A 20991-nucleotide genomic window follows, 5' to 3' on the forward strand; every position below is an offset into this window, starting at 1 on the left:
AAACAAAAAACAAAAAAACACAAGAAAAAGAGGCTAGGAGCTGGAGTTGCACCTCAGTGGTAGAGTGCTTGCCTAGTGTGCAGAGGCCTGGGTTACATTCTCAGCAAAAGAAAAATGGGGGGGGGGGGGGGACCTGTTATGCCAGGACACACACACAAAGAACTACTGCTGTGGTACAGTAACCTAAGTGCACACTTAAACGCTCATGAGAGAATCAGTAAAGTCAGCTGTCTCAAGTTTTAAATTACATTACAACTCAAGCAACTTCTATTTCATATGCCCACTATAATCAGGTCACATTACAAAGGCAAGGCTGTGCTAGCTACTCTTTGCCGAATGTGCTGGACATGGCTGTGTACTTCAGTTCTTGGGTCCCAGAGGCAGATGGCTCTGAGTTCAAGGTCAGCCAGGAGTCCAGAGAAATAGGTGGGGAGGGAGCCACGTTTATCTGCATAAGCACCTTCAATTTCATTAAGGAAGTCAACTTCTGCATACACCTATTTCAGTTAGGATTTTTAAGATTAAAAGTTTTAATCTATAAAAAGAACATTTGCATATCTCCTTTCTATACTGGTTTTGTTTCTCAAAGTGTCATCTGTGTGGAGATCCTTTGTGCACGCTCTATCAATTTTAAGGAAGTCAGTTTACTAATGGTCCTAAGTGCAGCAACGCTGGCACTTACCAGCCCAACAAAGCAGGCTGAGAGGCTGTGCTCCTCAGACCCTGCACTTGCCAGGGAACCTCTGAGGGAACACAGTAGGGATGTCATGAAGCCTTGCACACCACAGTCAGCAAGATCCTAAATATATTATTTCTTCTATCTACCAAGAATATCCTACATTACACCAAAGAGGTTCTGTAAGGATTGATTTCAAGACTGTAGAGTGCTTAAAAATGACAGAGAAAAGTTCCCATATCAGGCTCAAAGACCATCCAAACGTAAAAATCACTCGGGACTTTACCAAGTAAAAATCCCCAACCACTGGTTAAATTATGGTATGTCTATAAAACATCAAAATCATGACGAAGCTCACTTTGTATTGATAGGGAAATAACTCCAAGATAAAGCACATGTTTAAAGGGTATATAAGATTCAAGTGTCACAAGATAAATGAAAAGGGAGAAAAAAATAAGGAATTCCAAAGGAATACACAGGAAACTATTAACAGTGAGCGAAAGGATTTGGCTGATGGGAGGCCAGGAACATAAGACAGGACCCACAGCAGCTCCTTTTAAAAAAAAGTTCTTTCTTTGCTTTTGTTGTCTAGTTTAGTTTCCTATTGTTTACAGTTCTTGAATGTGAACCTGGGGCTTTATACATGGCTAAACAATCACCCTAATCTGAACCTCTCCTTTTGCTTAAATGCAAAAAAGAAGAAAGAAAAAAAGAAAAGAGAAAAAGAAAAGAGACCATGGCCTGGGAGAGGCTCAGAGGGCTGGCTGCTCACACATGAGCAAATGCTGGCACCCCAGATTTAAGGAAAGTGTGGGGACGTGAGCTTGGAACCCCTGCCCTGTGGAGAGCAGGGATGGCAGCAGCTTGCAATGCCAGCACTCTGGAGGAAGGTTGGGAGGGGGGCGCCAGGACAGACAGGCTGGAATTGGTTCTGGGTTCAGAGTACAGTGCAATTAAGGAAGATACCTAGCATTAACTCTGAGCCACCAAGGCGCATGCACCCATATGCACATAAAACACACACAGAGACACACACACACACAGACACACACACACTCTCTCTCTCTCTCTCTCTCTCTCTCTCTCTCTCTTTAGGATAAGTGGGTGGGGTCTGGGGACACAGCTCGGTTGGCAGAATACTTTGCTAATGGGCACAAGGCCCTCGGTTTGACGCCCATCATGGTATACACTACGCACAGTGGCACATGCTGATGATCCCAGTACCTAGGTGCGGAAACGGGACAATCAGTTCAAAGTCATCCACAGCCAGCTCCTGAGTTCAAAGCCAGTCTGGGATATTTGAGATTCGAGAGCTCCACCTTCTCAAAAAAAGGGGGTGGGGGTAAATAAAAATGACTTTTGTGTAGCAAGAGGCAAACAGAAAACATACAGTATGGAGGAATAATATGTGGAAACAGCTGATGGAAGCAAAGCTCCCCACTTGGAGAAACAGCTCAGAGGTTAAGAGTCCTCGCTGCTCTTGCAGCCCTGAGTTAGATGCCCAGCACCCACGTGGTAGTTCACAATCACCTATAACTCCAGTTCCAAGGGACCCGATGCCCTCGCTGGCCTCCTTTGGCACCAGGCACACACATGGTGCACAGACATGTATGCAGGTAAATAATTCACACACAAAATAAAATGAATAAACCTAATAAAATTTCTTTAAATATTTTTAAAAATAAGATTAAATTTTAAAAAATGAGGCAAAGCCCTCAGAAAACAAAAAGCCACCAATGTCTCCCGCACCCGCTCTATTCCCTGCATTTGAGTCTCACAGATTCCCCACTGTCAGTGCTGCCATGGCCTGGACACCATCCTTCTCATCTTACACAGAAAGTACTAACTCGGAAGAGGACAAGCTGAGTTTTCTTGACTAACATTAGTACACAGAACTGAGACCAGAATTCGGGTTTCATAAACTCTTGTCCAACAGTCTAGTAATAAACTTTCAGTTCTCTGAAAAGAATGCTGTTCCTGGGTGTTTCTCCCAGAGGACCCCTCCCACACTCAGGAGTTCTCACTTTCCCTAATAAATCTGTCTGCCCTACTTTCAAAAAAAAAAAAAAGAAAAAGAAAGAAAGAAAAAGAAAGAGAAAGATGGGCTGGAGAGATGGCTCAGCGGTTAAGAGCACCAACTGCTCCTCCGAAGGTCCTGAGTTCAAATCCCAGCAACCACATGGTGGCTCACAACCATCCATAACGAGATCTGACACCCTCTTCTGGAGTGTCTGAAGATAGCTACAGTGTTCTTACATATAATAAATCTTTTAAAAAAAAAGAGAGAGAGAAAGAGAAAGAAGAAAGGGCCGTGCCAGGCAGTGTTGGCACATGCCTTTAATCCCAGCACTTGGGAGGCAGAGGCAGGCTGATTTCTGAGTTCGAGGTCAGCCTGGTCTACAGAGTGAGTTCCAGGACAACCAGAGCTATACAGAGAAACCCTGTCTTGAAAAAACCAAAAAAAAAAAAAAAAAAAAAATTTCTGATGCCCAAAATACAAGCTGGTAAACAAGATTGCAAAGTTAGTAGGGTGGTGGGATTAAAACTCACTTTTAATCCCAGAACTCAGAAGGCAGAGGCAGAGTTATCTCTGTGAGTTCCAACCTTGTCTACAGAATGAGTTCCAAGACAGTCAGGAAAGCCAGGGATATACAGAGAAGCCCTGTGTTAGAGAAGAAGAAGGAGGAGGGGTAGGAGAAGGAAAAGAAGAAGAAGAAGAAGGAAAAGAAGAAAAAGAAAAAGAAGAAGAAGTGGAGGCGTGTGTGAGAAAGAGATTGTAAAGTTTCATAAACCTCCACAGCAACCTGGGCCTTTTACAGTAGGTCCACAACATCCACTTTGGATACTGCAAGGAGAGTAAGGAAAGTAGCTACTTCCACAGATAAAGATGATAAGTATGAAGATCAGAAGATTTGCCCCAGCCAGGCGGTGGTGGCACACGCCTGTAATCCCAGCACTCTGGGAGGCAGAGGCAGGTGGATTTCTGAGTTCGAGGCCAGCCTGGTCTACAGAGTGAGTTCCAGAACAGCCAGGACTATACAGAGAAACCCTGTCTTGAAAAAAGCAAATCCAAAAAACCAAAAAAAAAAAAAAAAAAAAAAAAAAAAAGAAGAAGATTTGCCCCAAATAAATCCTGCATGTCAGGAATGGGGATTAGGACCCAAGCTGCTCACTCTGGATTCTTTCCTTGGCGTACCACCTTCTCTCTGCTTTGCCTATGAAATGGTAACTCCAAAGACACGTGTGCATGCTGTCTCTAGGCTGCAGGGGTGGGTAGTGCTTCCTTAGTAGTTCCCCAGAAACAGCAATAACTGGCATTAACCCTGTGGTGAAGAACTACTGCAAACCCAGAACCATTCCCTAGTGGAAACCCTCTTCTCCCAGCACAGGCCTATGATGAAACCACGCCCAGAAGCATTAGCCCTTTCTCCACAAGAAAAAGCAGAAAAACAGATCAAACAAAAGCAATCAGAAGTAAAAAAGACTACAAGTCCCTAATTTGTAAAAGGGTTGCCATGAGCTGCTTCTATTAGAGTCTTTACAAGTTGCTTGAAAAAGCTGAATTTATCCCACTTCAAATGCCTGCTCCTCCAAAGGCCATTCTTTTAGCACCCACATGATTGCTAAGCAACTTTGCTCCCAGTCCCCTAGTCTGAAGAATAAATCATTGTTACACAAGAAAATATCCACATCCATGCCAGAAACTCATCTCTCTAAGGCCTTCATGGCAGCCTGCTGCTGGCCCTGGAGAGTGACTGAGTCCGGGTGGGAGCGGCTGCAGTGCAGCGCATGCCTGCATTCATCCTCTTGAGCATTTTGCCCTAGTTATCTATCATAAAAACAAAATCAAGGAGGGTAAGCAACTAAACAGTGTTTTCACACACACACACACACACACACACACACACACAGAGAGAGAGAGAGAGAGACAGAGAGAGAGACAGAGAGAGAGAGAGACAGAGAGAGAGACAGAGAGAGACTGAAAGTTCACCCTCCTCCCTCCCAAAGATGTAGAGATTGTAAGGGTTCTTTGAAATGGCCCCAGTCACACAGCTTCCCTTTACAGGATGTGCGCAATGGGCAAGATTCAGCACTGAGAAAAGGGGGTGGGGATCTCTATTCCAAACACTTGTCTGAACTGGCACAATTACAGAACTGTAATTCATAATGAGTGATCTTTTTTAAAACATGAAAATTCCTATCAGATTTATAAAGTTTCAAGCTAATGGCAAGTTACCAGAAAATTCCTCCTAACAAAGAGTCAGAATGACCAACTTCCTACCTTGACTCTGCCCTGCCTTAAAGGCATTGTCTACTAAAAGTTCTGTCCCCTTTCCAGGGAAGTCATTTTCCCTTTCGGACAACAGCCTTTCCTCCTGCTTATCCCTACTGTGTCTTACCTGCTTCTTTTAAATTATCTTCATTCTATTTAGCCTCAAAAACAAAAAACCAAAAGCCACCTCAGTCCAAGTACAATCAATTACCATCCTAGACACTTTTACCAAATAAATCCTCAGGTGCTATTTACGTTGTCTGAAGGTCACCAACAGCTCACAGAATTAGAAGCCAGTGAAATACGGAGCTCCACACATAAGTCTTCCCACAAGCCAGCTCACTTTACCTTTCTAGCCTTAGCTTTTCCTGCGACGCTATACAAACACTACAAATGCAACCAAGCAAGTTCATTCACTAGATCTCAGGCAAACCCTACAGCTCTACTTTCCTGAGTGAGGTCCATCTACCTCCATTTCTACCTAAGTACCAGCTCTTCTAAATCCTCAAAGTCTCTTCTCAAGCTGGGCATCCCAAGCCATCTAGCACTCTTCCACACACTGCTCCAAAAGCTTTCCTCCCAACAAGATCAGACACTGCTGGGCAGTGGTGATGCACGCCTTTAATCCCAGCACTTGGGAGGCAGAGGCAGTGATGACCTAGACTAGAACAAGCCTCCAACCCACCCGCCTCCTTCAGCACAGCTCATTCTTCGTACAGTTGTGCCCTGCTTAACAACGCACAACACAGCATTTATTCAGTTCCCAGTGCCAGTGGGAGCACAGATCCCTATCTGAAGTTGAGGAAGAAAGCTCAACTTGCTACTGCTTTCTTCTGTTGCCAGAGAAGAATGATGGAGCCAAGGGAGGAGCATAACCCAGAGGGCGTCCCACTCACTCTAACTCACATCTAACTAAAAGCATGTCTTCATGCTGTCCATGGAATATGCACCACTGAACTATGAATGAGACCCTGGATCACATACTAAATGAAAAGCCCTTAATTTTCTGGTAGATTTATCAACTTTACCAACAATTTACTAGAAAATACTAGTAAATTTCATCTCATAAGTTTTAAATTTTCCATTTCAGAAAAACAGATATCCAAGCAAACAAAAAGGTTAATGCCACAATATCCAAACCACTCTTAGAAATAAAAAAATAGAAACAGGAACAGATAATAGGGAAATGAGCAATGAACATGGATAGAAAGCTGATAAAGGAAACTTAAGACTAAAAAATAAGACATTTTGTAAGTTCAGTTCAAGACTGGACAACTGAAGCCTAAGGCTGATTGTTGTGTGTGATATGTTGGTATGTCTTACCATCTCTCTACATTTTAAATTCTTTATTACATTATTTATGTAAGTGTTGGGGTGGGGACGGGGACTGAGGGTATGCACATCACAGCACACATGGAAGTCAAAGGACAAGCTGGTTCTCTCTTTCACCACATGTGTCCCAGAGATCAAACCAGCCGTCAGTCCTTGCCAACTCGTCGTATTGCTCTCTACAGTTTACTGTCCCCAGGAGGAGGAGGCACATATGTACCATGGGGAAGTACGAAGGCCAGAGGGCAACCTAAGGGATTAAGTTCTCTCCTTTCTACCATCCAAGGAGCATTCCAGAGACTAAACTAAAGTCATCAGGGTCGGCAGCAAGCATGCCCCTTCTCCCACTGCACCGTCATGTCTGTTTTTAAATGAATTTTTAAACATGGTTTGTTAGGGTAGCAGTTTTACAAAGAAACTCCACTTAAGGAGTTGTAGCTGAGTGTGGTATGGCATGCCTCTTTAATCCCAGCACCCAGCAGGCAGAGGCAGATGTCAGAGTTCCAGGCCATCCAAGGATACCTGGTGAGACCCTGACTCAAAAAGCCCTAAACTATATACACTGCATGGAGATCACCCTCTGACTTGCTTCCTGTTTTGCTATTTATTGGTTTTGGAGAGCTTGCTGTGGCTGTTCCTATTCTTGTTGGGGTTTTGGATGGTTGGTTTGGTTTTTGTTTTGTTTTTGAGACAAAGTCCTTTAAAGCCCAGTTTGGCCAAGGAAGAGTGAGAACTCCCGACCCTTCTACCTCTACCCCAAATACTGTGATTACAGGAAGGTGCCAGCCACCACGCCCAGCCTCCATGCCCAACCACCATGACCAGCCACCATGCCTAAGACTCCAATTTCTGTGATTTCATGTCTTGTAGTGCACTACAAAGATTAATTTCTATCCTATTCTTTACTTGAAAAATTGAATCAGTGAACCAATAAGTGATAGGAAAAGATACCTAACCTTACTAATATAAATTAAAATAAGCTGCCTTTTTGCTGAGGCACATTGATACTTGAGCCGCTACCATAGCATCTACTGCTTACAGACTCAGTCAACGCCCGGTGTGGGGTAAGCAGACCACTCTCCTGACTATAGCATGACCGACAGACAGATGGGAACGGATGAGCATTTGTGTGAGCAGAGACAACAGGGAAGTGACCTATGCACTGTAGCATGTTTGGCAATGTGGCTGAAGGAAAACAATAACATCTAAAACTTCTATGAATGAAAAACAGTAAAATAAAACCTAATGTATTAACACTATGGAACAGTTCACCAATGTTATAAAGAATGACATTGGTTTAATATTGAAAGATAAAGGTAGATCGCAAAAGCACAGGAAATATGATCCTACTTACATCAAAGCATATGTTTGTCTCAACTCACACACATGCACACACACACACACACACCTGCATATCGGCACACATGTATGAATTTAAGGATAGGAGTATTAGGAAAGATAATCACTGAAGCCAGAATCATCGGTGAAAACAAAATTCCAATAAGCTTCTCGTCTGTGACTTGCACCCCTGTGCACTCCTTATGCATGGGGTCTTATCCATGTGTGCAAAACTCCCCCCCCAATTAAAAAAAAAACAATAAAGTACTTCATGAGAGATGTAGCCAACACACATTGCTAAATCGAGGACACTTGACATTTTTGACAGTGCTAGAGCCAGGCAGGCACAATTCCTCAGGCTTGAGATCTAGTGTGGCAGCCTCACTCCTTACTCAAGTATAGTGTCTGCCTTGCATGCATGATGCCCTGGGGTTGAACCCAACATGGGAGTGGGAGGAGTCTATAACAGGAAAGAGTTGTGAGGTAGCCCAGTGTAGTGCCCTCTTCTCCAGGGAAAAAATCTAAAGCTATAGTGGACAGTCAACTAATGACCAAGATCTCCAAGTCTGAGGTTCACCTCTGCGTCTTCTCCTCTGACCTCCTACCTCCCTGTGGTGCCTATAATATGGCTTCTGTCCCTACCAGCCTCCCAGCTAATCTGTGCAAAAACATATTCTAACAGCTCCCCAAAATGCATGAAACTGCACCCAGTCCCAGATCCCAAATATACCATGCTTTCTTCATGTATCAATGATAAAATTCAATTTACAAACTAAGCCCAGCACAAGATTAACAATAACTTAGATGACGACGACGACGACGACAAATGAACAACTAGAGCAACACACTATAACTCATTTAAAACTTGTGAACTGGGGCTGAGAGATGACTCAGTGGCTAAGAGCATAGACTGCTCTTTCAGAGGTCCTCAGTTCAATTCCCAGCAACCACATGTTGACTCACAACCATCTGTAACGGGATCTGATGCACTCTTCTAGTGTATCTGAAGACATTGACAGTATACTCACATATATAAAATAAATAAATCTTTAAAAAAAAAAAGGTCCTGGAGAAAAGATAAACAACCTTTAAAACAAAACAAAAACCTGTGAACTGTTTATTTCTGGATGTTTTTTCCACTTGATATTTTGGGCTCACAAGTAACAGAAGCAATCGAAAGTTAAAAACTAGGATAAGGGACAGGAAGGGGAGAAGGATCCTACATCTTAATCTTCCCATTTAACGGAAAAATATAGAAATAGAGGGCTAGAGAGATGGCTCCCTGGTGATGGCAAGCTTCACCACCTTAGTTCCATCCCAGAACCCACACGGTGGAAGAATCACCTCCTGCAGGTTGTGCTCCAACCTCCACAGACGTGCCAACACATGCGCATACCCCGTCCACTCACAAAATAAATCAATGAAAATGCAACTAACAGAAAATTTCCCAAAGTTGTCCAAGTAAAGGACCTCATAATCTTAATCAATTCTGCCAACATCTGCATAGAACAGCAGTTCTTAGTCCATCACCGAGATCTATGTCAGTTGCCAGCAGCTGCCTCTCAACTCCAGCATAACAACTACCTCACTGAGCACACAGCATCCTGTGGCTAGAAAGAACTGTTGGGGCTGTACTCCTTGTGTAGCCCTCCTTCCACAATTCAGGGAAATGTAATACTGTCTCTACAATCAATGAGAACTGTTTTGGTTTTGATGGTGGTGGTGTTTTGTTTGTTTGCTTGGTTGGGGGATGGACGGATGGACGGAGTGGGGGTGGGGGGGGAGTCTGGAACCGAGAGCCTCCTGTGCCAGACAAGCGCTCTACCACTAAGTCATACATGCCCTAGCTCCAGAACAGCTTTTTACCTTATCTAGTGTCATTTCTGGCAGGCCCACATTGCACACATTTATCAGTCTTCTAATTCAAAGCAAATGTAACAAAGCTAATTATTCCTAAAGAGACAAAAGACACAGAAGGCCTAGAAATGTTCCATCTTTCTTCTTCCTGTGAGAAAGTTAGCATGTGTGGAGTTCTAACCAATGCTTTTCCTCTCAACTGCTGAGAGCCGCAGTGTCAATAGACTTGGAGTACAAAAGGACTGTGAATAAGTGACAGAACTCGGAGTGAGAGCATCCTGGGAAGCCATGAGTTCTAGGCCAGGCTGGGCAAATCAGTAAGAATCCCATTTCAGATGGAAAACTCAGGCATGATGGCTCACTACTGTAATCCCAGTACTGGGAGGCTGAAGAAAGAGGGGTGCCTTGAGTTTTAAGCCAGTGTGGGGTACACAGTAATAAGTTCCAGGCCACAGTGGACTTTGTCCAGACAAAGAGACTTTGTCTCAAAAAGAAAAAAGAGAGTGGGATGAGAAGAACTGAAGGATGCTGAGACTCAGGCTGCGTTTCTGTCACAACAGAAGGAGATATGAGAGAACTCAGCTGTTCTGATCTACTACTTACACTCACAGGAGGAAGGTTCTGAACACCCCTTAGCTGGACAGGAATGGGAACACCCATCCAGAGGAAGAAAGCTTAGAAAGCAGGTAACTCTAGCTTTGTTACTGTGTCCCTGTGACACTGTGATGAGACCCAAAAGAAACAGGAAGTGAGGCTCAAGAAGGTTGTAAACTGAGGTTTTTGTGTTGTTGTGGAACTCTGTGGGTTAGGCTGGCCTTGAACTCAACAGAGATCCACCTGTCTCTGCCTCCAAAGTGCTAAGATTAAAGGCATGTGCCCTATAAACTCTTGAGTTTTAAGATCAGAAATGCCAGGTTAAAGTAGACACACAACACCAAAACTATAAACCTGAGATTCAAGTATTATCTTCAATAAGACAAGAGTTTACTTTTTTTAAAAAGATTTATTTATTTTTGGTCTACAGATCAAGTTCCAGGATGGCCAGGGCTACAAAGAGAAATCCTGTCTCAAAACAAAACAAAAAATAAAAACAAACAAACAAATTTATAGTACAAGGATCAGGGTTTTAAACGCATGTATAAATGTAAACCACATACATGCTGGTGTCCGCAGAGGCAAAAGGAAGCATCAGATCTCCCCATCTTTAGCCCCCCACTTGTATTTTTTTTTTTTACATACCAAATTTCCAAGTTATCATACTGTAATTTTTCTAGCAAAGAATAGAAAACAGCTCATAATTCACTCCTACCCACTTTAAGATTTGGAAATATTTGATGCTCTTGTTATTTAGAAAGCTATCTTTACTCTTTTGTTTTGGTAAAATATTAAAACTATTTGCAGAGACTTTTTCCTTTGAGGGACCGTCTCTCCGCGTGATCCAAACCTGGCGTTCTCATTCTCAGGCCTGTCTCAAGCCTGTGGAGTCTGCAATTACAGGCAGGGACTGCCACCATGCTGACTGACTTTTAGTAGGCTGGCTCACGATTCCAATCCCCCAATCTTACTTCTTAAAATTAGAATTTTTGATTTCCCACCATAGCTTTTTACCTCAGTGGTGAGCAGAAAGAGCCGGCAGGTTTAGAGACTCAGTACTATTCGTGGCAAGAACAGGAGAATTAACCACGGCTCTGTGCTGGGTGTCACACAAAGTAAGACCTTTACTGCCATTTCCTTCCTTTATGTTTTCAACTGATTACTCTTGCCTGGCTCAATTACTCTAACAATCCATTCTAAAACTGCTGAAGCTAGATGCCTGCTTGGGAACAAAACACAAGGTATTATTCAAAAGGTGAAGAATAAAAAAAGAAAAAAACACAATTGATTCAAAAATTCTTCAAGCCTAATGGTTCAGTCCTGTAGTCTGCCCTCTTGGGAGGCCAACACAGATGTGATGCTGTGAGTTTGAAGCCAACCTGGGCTACAGAATGAGAACTATTGGGGGAGAATATGAATGAATATCTATCATTGAGAAAATGAGATGCAAAGTACCCATACAGTCCCTCTAAAATCTTAAAGATTTATATTAAAATCTTCACTATAGTTGTAAGCTCTTCAACTTCAAAAACATACCAAAAAAAAAAAAGAAAAAGAAAAAGAAAAGTGTTTCTAAAAACAACAGGATCAGAGCAAGGCCAGGACACTTATTTTAAGACATTCCCAGCACTAATGTGTAATTCACACTGAAGCCATAATTGCAAACTAAACTTTATAATAGAGGTTGCAAAAATATCTCTAGAGTTTGCTATATTTAAGAGGAAAGCACTCACTATGTAACGGTGTTAGATTAAGGTACATGGTGAACTCTGGAAGAAGCATAAAGGCAGAGAACTAGTGTGGGCTGGGAGAGGCTTTTCATGCTGTAAATGCCCTTTTTTCAGTCTTATGAATTTAATACTATGTGTATATATGAACTATGACAGTTCCTCTTAAATAGTTAAATATTTATTTTTAACTTTATTATTGTGTTGGCATTATAGTTCTGAGCAAGGAACAGCCAGTGAGATGCTAAATAATGTGATGATGGTTTTTATATAACCACAGAGTAAAGAACAATCAGAGGCCAGTAAAATGGCACTTGCTGCCAATCCAGTCCGGACTAGCTGAGTTTGATCCCTGGAACCCTCGTCTAGAAGGAAAGAGCCAATTCTCCCAAGGTGGCCTCTGACCTGTGTGTGCACACTGTGACATGCTCACACCACCTCACCTAAACGGACAAATAAAATGTAATAGAAGAATAATCATTTCCTCCATTTCAAATCATACATCCAAACTTATTTCCATTATGACTTCTGCAATTATACCGTGATCTAAAAGTAAGGTCTATTTCAAGTGGCAGATTACTAAGGTCTCCTAAACTATGGAATCTACCGCAATTGTCTCTCATTTAAAAATAATAATAAGGGTACTGGAAGGTAGACGTAGGTGAGCTACAAGGCCAGCCAAAGCTACATACTGAGACCTGTCTCAAAAAACTAAAACATGACACCCCCACCCCCAACATCAGGAAGCAGGCAGAACTCTGAGTTGGAGGGAGTAAATCCCAGGACAGCCAAAAATATACAGAGAAATCCTGTCTCAAAAACAAAAAGTAAAATACCAACAAAAAAAAAAAACATGAAATAAATAGAAATAATAATAAAAGCTGGGCATTGTATGGGTGCTCGCAGTCCTGGGGCTGGGGAAGCTGAGATGAGGGGCCCGGAGCTCCAGCCAGTCTATCCTGGTGAGCCCCAGAGCAGCAAGACACTGTGTCTCAAAAAAACAAAGGAGATCTTACGTGAGGAATAAAACCAAGGCTGTCCTCTGGTTTCCACATGCACCTGCACATACTCACATTCACACGCACATGTGCTCGTTCTCTTTCCCTCTGTCACACATACACACACACAAAGATAGACAGACAGACAGACAGACAGACAGAGAGACAGGCAGATGCATAAAATAGCAAATACAATTAGACAAGAGTCTAAGAAGTTCACTCAGGGAGTAAAAAGCATTTGCTGGCTAACTATGAGAACCAAAGTTCAGATCCCCAGAACCCAAATGAGAGCCTGATGCAGTAACTTGTATACTGTAACCCCAGCACCCCTACCAGCAGATGGAATGTAGCTTCTTCACTGCTTTGTGGGTTCTTCTTTTTCCCACCCTTTATCCTCCCGGTTTCACCTCATCACTAAATAGGAGAGAAAGAAGGATGGAAGGAAGGAAGGGAGAGAGGGAGGGAGGGAGGGAAGGAGAGACAGACAGACAGACAGACATCTTAAATCTAATTTCTTTCTTGTTTCTTCTTTGACCACAGCTACTAACAAACCACAACCAACCTCCCTAAACAACCAACAACGCACTCCACCTCTCGACCCTAGCATCTATGCATCTTCTGAAAACTTCCCAGAATTCTAGATGCCACACCATCACAGAAACAATCTGCAGCTGGCAAAACCACACTTCTGCTAGAGCATGAGGCAAATCGCAGTAAGATGCTGTGGACAGTCTGAAGCAGCCCCATATCCTTACATCTGGGATTAAAATGAAAGCATATTATAATATTTCTGTGTTTTTTAAAGAAACAAAAATTCCAGAAGTCTCAAAAATGTCACGATGGAAGGCAGGGAAGGAGAGCTGCGGGAAATGTACAGGTTGACTAGTTTGCTGTTTGCAACAATGAGCAAAGATGTGGAAGGAGGTGGAAGCCAAGACTGACTCCAAGCTTGCCCTCTGACTCTGTGGGGCACACACACAAGGACGAACAAAAATCCAAAATTAAACCAAACCAGGGGAAGACATTATTTAAAAAAAAATATATATATATATATAAACTTCAACCATATTTATTCAGCTTCCTATAAATAGCCCTTTCCTACAAGAAAAGGTGCCAGGGTCTCTCCATAGTTGACAATCTTTTAATAGCTATCAGAAAACACAAGATAATTCCAAGATGAATGATGTAATTGATTTGTTCTAAGAAAGGAATATTCTTGAAAACAAGTTTGAAAGATTCTTTCTTGATAATCGAATGCTATCTACCCCTGATAATGAGTACATCTCTACCCAATTAGAAAAAGCTGAACTTAGTAGCCAGGAATGGTGATGCTTGCCTGTAATTCCAGCATTTGGGATGTGGAGGCAGCAGGATCAGGTCAAGGGTAACCTTGGCTACATGAGTCCTTATCAGAAAAATAAAATGGAGGTGAGAAGTGGGCTAGAGAGATGTCTCAATGGTTAAGACTGAAACTGTTCTTGCAGAGGACCCAAGTTCAGTTTCCAGAGGCCACCTCAGGCGGCTTGAAGCCATCTGTAACTCTAGCCTGTGGGATCTGATGCCTCCTGTCTCCTGTGCACATAACTACTCTCAGATACACACATACCTAAAAATCTTTTTTAAATTACAATTTTAATTTTTTTAATTTTATGTATATGAATGTTTTGCCTGATATATATATGTACAGTAAGTGTCTGTCTGGTACCGAAGAGGACATCAAAAACCCTGGAACTGAAGTTAAAAATGGCTGTGAGCAGCCAGGCAGTGGTGGCACATGCCTTTAATCCAAGCACTTGGGAGGCAGAGGCAGGAGGATTTCTGAGTTGGAGGCCAGCCTGGTCTACAGAGTGAGTTCCAGGACAGCCAGGGCTACACAAAGAAACCTTGTCTCGAGAAAAAAAAAATGGCTGTGAGCCACCATGTGGGTGCTGGGATCCAACCCCTGGTCCTGTGCAAGAACAAGTGTAGTCAGGTGTAGTGACATTTAACCATTTAACCACACATTTAGCCCAGTCCTCGAGAGGCAAAGGCAGGCAGATGAGTCTGAGGATGGTGTGGTCTACACAGTGAGTCCCAAGATAACCAAAGCCTTAGGGATTTGGGAGTTGGGCGACAGGACAAGAGCACCAAGTGCTCTTACTGAACTATTTTTACAGCAATGTGATGAAAATTTTTAAAATGAAACTAAGCATACTATCTTAAGTGCCTCGGTGTATTCTAACCCATGAAACAGAGTAACACCAAATCAATTTTAGAACAAAATAATGAGTTGCTTTTTTAACAATACATTACAAATTGGGCTAATGGAGCTGACAGTTTCTACAGTGAGCAAAAATGGTTCCCTTCTTTGCGGAGAGGAGGGGACTTTTGAAAACTTTCAGGAAAATCACTGACCTGCAGTAACCTATACCCACTTGCTTTAACAAGGAAGCTTCCCTGTGACAATGCTGAACTGCTCCTATCAAAATTTTGTAAGTCACACAGACAGGGTTTTTACAATGTGTTCCATGTTTTAATATTTATGTGCTTGTTTGCACATGTAAATGTATGTGCCTGAATGCACATATGTGCACTGTGAGTAAGCAGGAGCCCCTGAGGTCAGAAGAGAGAATTGGATTCCTAGAGCTAGAATTGCAAATGGTTGTGAGTAGCAGTAGGAGCTCTTTAGCCGTGGAGCCATCTCTCTAGCCCCCACATATTTTTATTTTACTGACAAGTTCAGTGACCGTCTATATTTGTAACACAAAATTACATTATTAATTTTTTCTTTGGATTTTAAGTTTCAAACTGAGTATCTTCTATTCAGTGATATTTCTCCTGCCTTTGTATTTCCTACCTTTACCACTATATATGATGCCATGTATGCTTACCACTGCATGCATGTGGAGGTCAGTGGCCAGTGCAGGAATCAATTCTCTCCTTCCGCCATAAGGGCCTTTGGGACTTGCTTTGGGATCAGTGCCTTTACCAGCTGAGCCCTTCTGTTTTTTTTAAACAGTCTTGCTCGGTAGCTTTGGCTCACTATATAGATAACCAAGACTATCTCAAGGTTGCGCTAATCCTACTGCCTCAGATTCTCAAGTGCTGGGATTACAAGTATGAACTCCCATTCCTAGCTAGACTGTCTTTTCAAGATAGGGCAATTAATTATCTAAGCAATATAGTCTATATGAGCAGGGGGCAGAGAGAAGGAGCAAACAGGCATTTTCCAATGATTTCATCCTCTTAATTAAATTTTATTTTAAAAATTAAATTAAATGTTAAATTAATTCAAACTCTTTGAAAGCAAAGACTCCTATTTCTGTTTTTTTAATTTATTTATATATTTTATACATGAGTACACTGTAGCTGTCTTCAGAAGAGAACACACCAGAAGAGGACATGGGACCCCATTACAGATGGTGGTGAGCCACCATGTGGTTGCTGGGAATTGAACTCAGGACTTCTGGAAGAGCAGTCAGTGCTCCTAACCACTGAGCCATCTTTCCAGCCCCAGACTCCTATTTCTTTTTCTCCTCCATCTCACAACTCCTACACTAGGCACAGTGCTCAACACAGGAAGCATCCATTCTGTATTTACCGAATGTATCCATCTGTGCCAAAAGATATAAAGGTAGGCCAGCAAGATGGCTCAGCAGTATAGCTCTATCCCCACTGTGGAGTGGGGATGTCTCTGGCCTCCTTAGGCATATGCAGACATGTGCACATACCTACAAAGACATAAACATATGCATAATTAAAAAATAACAAAAATAAATCTTTTAAACACTAAAAATTTTGATTAAAAAAAAAAATTTAAAAGTACACCAGCAAAATGGCTCAGTGGGGAAAGGCATTTGTACCAAGTCTGACCTGAGTTCAATCTCCTGAGTCCACAGGGCGAAAGGAGGGAACTGACTCATTTCCACATGCATGTCACAGCACACACATGCTCATATGATTGTGCACACACAAAGGTATATACTATAAATAAAATAATTAATGAATATAAACAAATAAAAAGATAAACCAGGAGTTTGCGGCCAGCCTGGTCTACAGAGTGAGTTTCAGAACAGCCAGGGAAACCCTGCCTCAGGAAAATAAATAAATAAATAAAGATAAATTAAGCATGGTTGCCATCTGCAGTCTTGGCACCTGGAAGGGAGACACAGGAAGATTGCTGTAGACTTAGAGCCTGCCTGATCTACACAGCACATTCTAGCCCACCCAGGGATATACAGAGAGATTCTGTCTGAAAAATAAAATATAGATATATATAAATGGAAGTATAGCTCAGTGATAAAGAGCTTGCTTAAGCGTATAGGAAGTCCCGGGCTCAATTTGCAGTACTACAAAAGTAGGATCTGTGTGTGTGGGGTGTGTGTGTGTGTGTGTGTGTGTGTGTGTGTGTGTGTGTGTGTGTGTAAAGTGTTTGGAGACCTGAATTCAATCCCCCTAGCTCCTATGTGAAATACCCAACCTGGTGGTGTGTGCTTATAATTTGAGCACTGGGAAGATGGAGACAGGAGTATTTCCGGGGGCTCAGCAGCTAACTAGTCTAGTCTAGTCTAGTCTAGTCTTATCCAATTGGTAAGCTCAAGCCACTGAAAGACCTTGTCTGAGGGAGGGAGGCGCACGCACGCACGCACACACGCACGCACGGCATTCCTAAGAATGGCACCTGAGGTTATTCTGTCTTCCATATACCGTGAAGCCATGTGCACCCACACATACAAGAACACATGCATACATATACTTTTTTTTAAAAAGTAAAACTAGGGCTAGAGGTATAGCTTAGGGGTAGAGAATTTGCCTGGTATGCTGGGTTCCATCCCCAATACAGAGAAGAAGAAAAAAAAAATCTTACTTAACAGTCTAAAACTACTAACCTTTTATTAAATTAACATGGTACCTTATACACAAATCAATACATTAGTTCCAAAACACAACATTCTCCCAGTGAAATGGAGTCAGACACCAAGAAAAAATTTAAGTTAAAATATTTTCAGTTCCAAAACACTGGCAAGATGTACTGAATTAATCCAAAGTCTCTTATGTTGTCCCAGGAGAGATCAAATACATCTTCACAGATGTGATACCAACATCTGGTTGAAAATTATGAACTGAGAGTTTACACTTCCGGCCTAGCTGCCCATCCCCTAGGGGGCCAGCAAGATAGCGCGGTGGCTAAAAGATGCTTGCAGCCAAGTGGAGGACTTGAGCTTGACCCGGGGGGGATCCATACAATGGAAGGACAAAACTGACTCCTGAAAGTTACCTTCTGATCCCCATACCCACACTGCGACAGGACAACCACCCTATGCATGATCCACACATATGCACACACAAAGACACTAAATAAATGGAAGTTCTCTAGGACCAGCAGAGGTTTCATTTGATTAAAAAAGAAAAAGAAGAAAATCCCCTAGGTTCTTTCCCTCAAATTTTTAATGGAGTGCAACGAAAGTAATAGAATGTTATGTCATCAATTAGAAAGAGGAGGGCAGATTAAAAACCACTGGCTTTAAAATGTGAAAAATCTTGCCAAAGCATGGTGTCACACCCTTTAATCCCAGAACTAAGGAGGCAGAAGCAGGTGGATTTCTGTGAGTTCTGTGAGTAGGCCAGCCTGGTCTACATAGTGAGTTCAGGACAGTCAAAGCTATATAGAGAGATCCTGTCTCAAGATAGATAGATAGATAGATAGATAGATAGATAGATAGATAGATAGATAGAAGATAGATAGTAGATAGACAGACAGACAGACAGACAGATAGGTAAATAGGTAGGCAGGCAGACAGACAGACAGGGAATATATAGATAGATAGGCAGGCGGCAAGCAGACAGACAGGGAAAATCTTGGTTCTAAACTAGCTACTGCTTACACTGTAACTTGAGGTAAATCACGTCTCTGAAGCTTCAATTACCATATCAACAAAATTGAGGGGCACCATGGGACTATCTGGAAGAAAGAGGAGCTATAACAGATGATGATGATGTTTTTCAAAGTATGTAGAGTAATAAGCATGATAATCACAACATAAAGCAGGAAGGGTAATGGATCTTAAACGGCATAAGATTTCTACATTCCCCTTAAAGTGGCAAAATAGTAATTCTAAGTACACAGAGCAGAAAGAAAGAAAGAAAAAGAGAGAGAGAACAGAAGCCAATCATAAAATGGCAACCCTAAATCTATCAATATCAATCATTACATTATACGTTAATGGCCTAAATACTCTGAGATACCTCAGAATGGTTAAAAGAAAACCTGGCTACCCACTATCTAAAAATTATAATAGGTAAAAGTAAAAACAAAGTCATACACAAATAAATTATAAATAACAAATCTTCAAGAGTGAATGGATAACCATGGCACGCCTATAAGATGTAATAGCCTAGCAATAGCAATACACACAAGATAGGTTAATTTCTAAGGCATTCATCTGAGCAAAGGAAGCCGGTTTCAGAAGATCCCATTCATATAACACTAGAAAAGGGAAGACTAGAACAGATCAGTGGTTACCACCTGTTGGAGATGGGGCTGAATGACAAAGCTTTGTGGGACGGAACTGATGAAATCCTAGTTAGTGATAGTGACTTCCTACATGTGCTAAAACTCATTCAACTGTACACCAGAAAAACCTATTATTAACTTTTAAAAGTATGATTTTTAAATTATGAACATGCGTGTGAAAATGGGTGTCCTACAACCCACAGAAGCGAGAAGCATCCGCTGGAGCTGGAGTTGTGGGTTCCCTATAGCTTTGAGAGCTACTCCACGTGGGTGCTGGGAACAGAATTCTGGATCTCTGAAAAAGCGGTCTCCCTTAACCACTGTGCATCCATCTCTTCAAGACCCTACATATTACTTTTTTTTTTTAAGTAAAAGTATGTGGCTAATTTCCATCGGTCCTTCCAGACTAAGATTTAATGAATAAGATCAAAAGGAAAACAAGTGAGAACGCCAGATCCTGCTAGCATAAAAGTCACTACTGAAAAGAACTTCCTCATTTACTGCACAAAATCTATAAAGCAAACCCAAACTTCGGAAATGTCTTCTCAGAAGAGGCTAAGAAAACCAGTCATTCGGATCCAAAACCTGTATATTTTAAAAATGCCTGTTGAATAGCTTCTCTTGTCTGTTTCTATATTTCAGGCTTTTCAAGACGCTGCCAATTTCTCCTGGCTGGATGCCACTTTGGGGTTTACTCAACTTACAAGTAGCCCTTTATGCGTACCTCATACTCTGGGGTCTTTGGGCAGCCCTAAGGAGGACTCTGCTGAAGCAATGGCCTTTGCACGGAGCGGGCAAGGCGGGCCGCTCGGCACGCGCTCTCACTAGCCCCAAGGTCCGCGGACGCCGGGGCGGGGAGGCGCTGCTCGGCGTCCCGGAGGCGAGCCTGGGCTCCCGGGCCCCCAGAGCGCCCGTCGCGGGGGGACGCTTAGCGGGTCCCGCCGCACCTCTGGAGCGCACCTCAGCCGTCGCGGGAGCCGCAGGAGCGCGCCGCCCCCGCGCACCGCCCGGAGGCCTGAAGGAAGAGTGAGGACCGCCCGCCCCGCCACATTCCCAGCCAGCACTCCCTGCGGACACCGCCGCCCGTCCCGCCGCCCGTCCCGTGCCCTACGGGAAGCGCCGGCAGGGGGCTCACCTTGAGTTGCGACTTGGAGACCTTGCCGCTGCGGTCCAGGTCGAGCGCGGTGAAGGCGTGCCAGATGGCTTTGAGCAGTTCGTCTTTCAAGCCCCCCATGTCCGCTGCCGCGCTGCCCCAAAAGACCTGGTCAGCCTGCTCGGCAACTCAGCCCCTCTGCCTCCAGCAGGATCTCCACAGACGACGCTGCCCGCCGTGCGGTCACCTGACCGCTGTAGGCCCCGCCCTCCAATAGGACACGCCCCTCTGGTCCCGCCCCTCCGTCTCACGAGCCAGCCCCTGGGATACCCTCTGTCCACTACCCGGACGTAAATAAATACGTAAAGTCCTTGTGGTGGGTTTCCACACCAACTCAGGCCCTTTTCAAAGCTCGCATGTGCTCCCAAAGGAATTTCCACCATCCGAGGAACACTCAAGACTGGAGTGATCGGCTTCTGCAGGAGTCCCGCAGTTATTTAAAGAGCCTTGGTTCAGTCCTGGGATGGAATCACAGTCTCAAGAGGCCAGACAAGACCCCGAAAAATGCCCAGGCAGAGCCTGGAATGCTCAGTCCTAAATCAGGAAGGATGAA

The 20991-nt window shown here is 43.1% G+C and overlaps 1 protein-coding gene across 1 annotated transcript in view; it reads right to left on the reverse strand.

Annotated features, from left to right (window-relative positions):
• The window catches only part of Swap70 (switching B cell complex subunit SWAP70), a 60117-nt gene extending 39492 nt beyond the window's left edge, over positions 1–20625 (reverse strand). Inside the window, exon 1 of the mRNA XM_052201308.1 lies at positions 20421–20625. Within this exon, the coding sequence (XP_052057268.1) occupies positions 20421–20519 (99 nt within the window). The 5' untranslated portion in view covers positions 20520–20625. The remainder of the gene's footprint in view (positions 1–20420) is intronic.
• Positions 20626–20991: the final 366 nt, after the last annotated feature.

This window comes from Apodemus sylvaticus, chromosome 1 (genome assembly GCF_947179515.1).
Source record: "Apodemus sylvaticus chromosome 1, mApoSyl1.1, whole genome shotgun sequence".
In the NCBI taxonomy this organism is placed as follows: Eukaryota; Metazoa; Chordata; class Mammalia; order Rodentia; family Muridae; genus Apodemus; species Apodemus sylvaticus.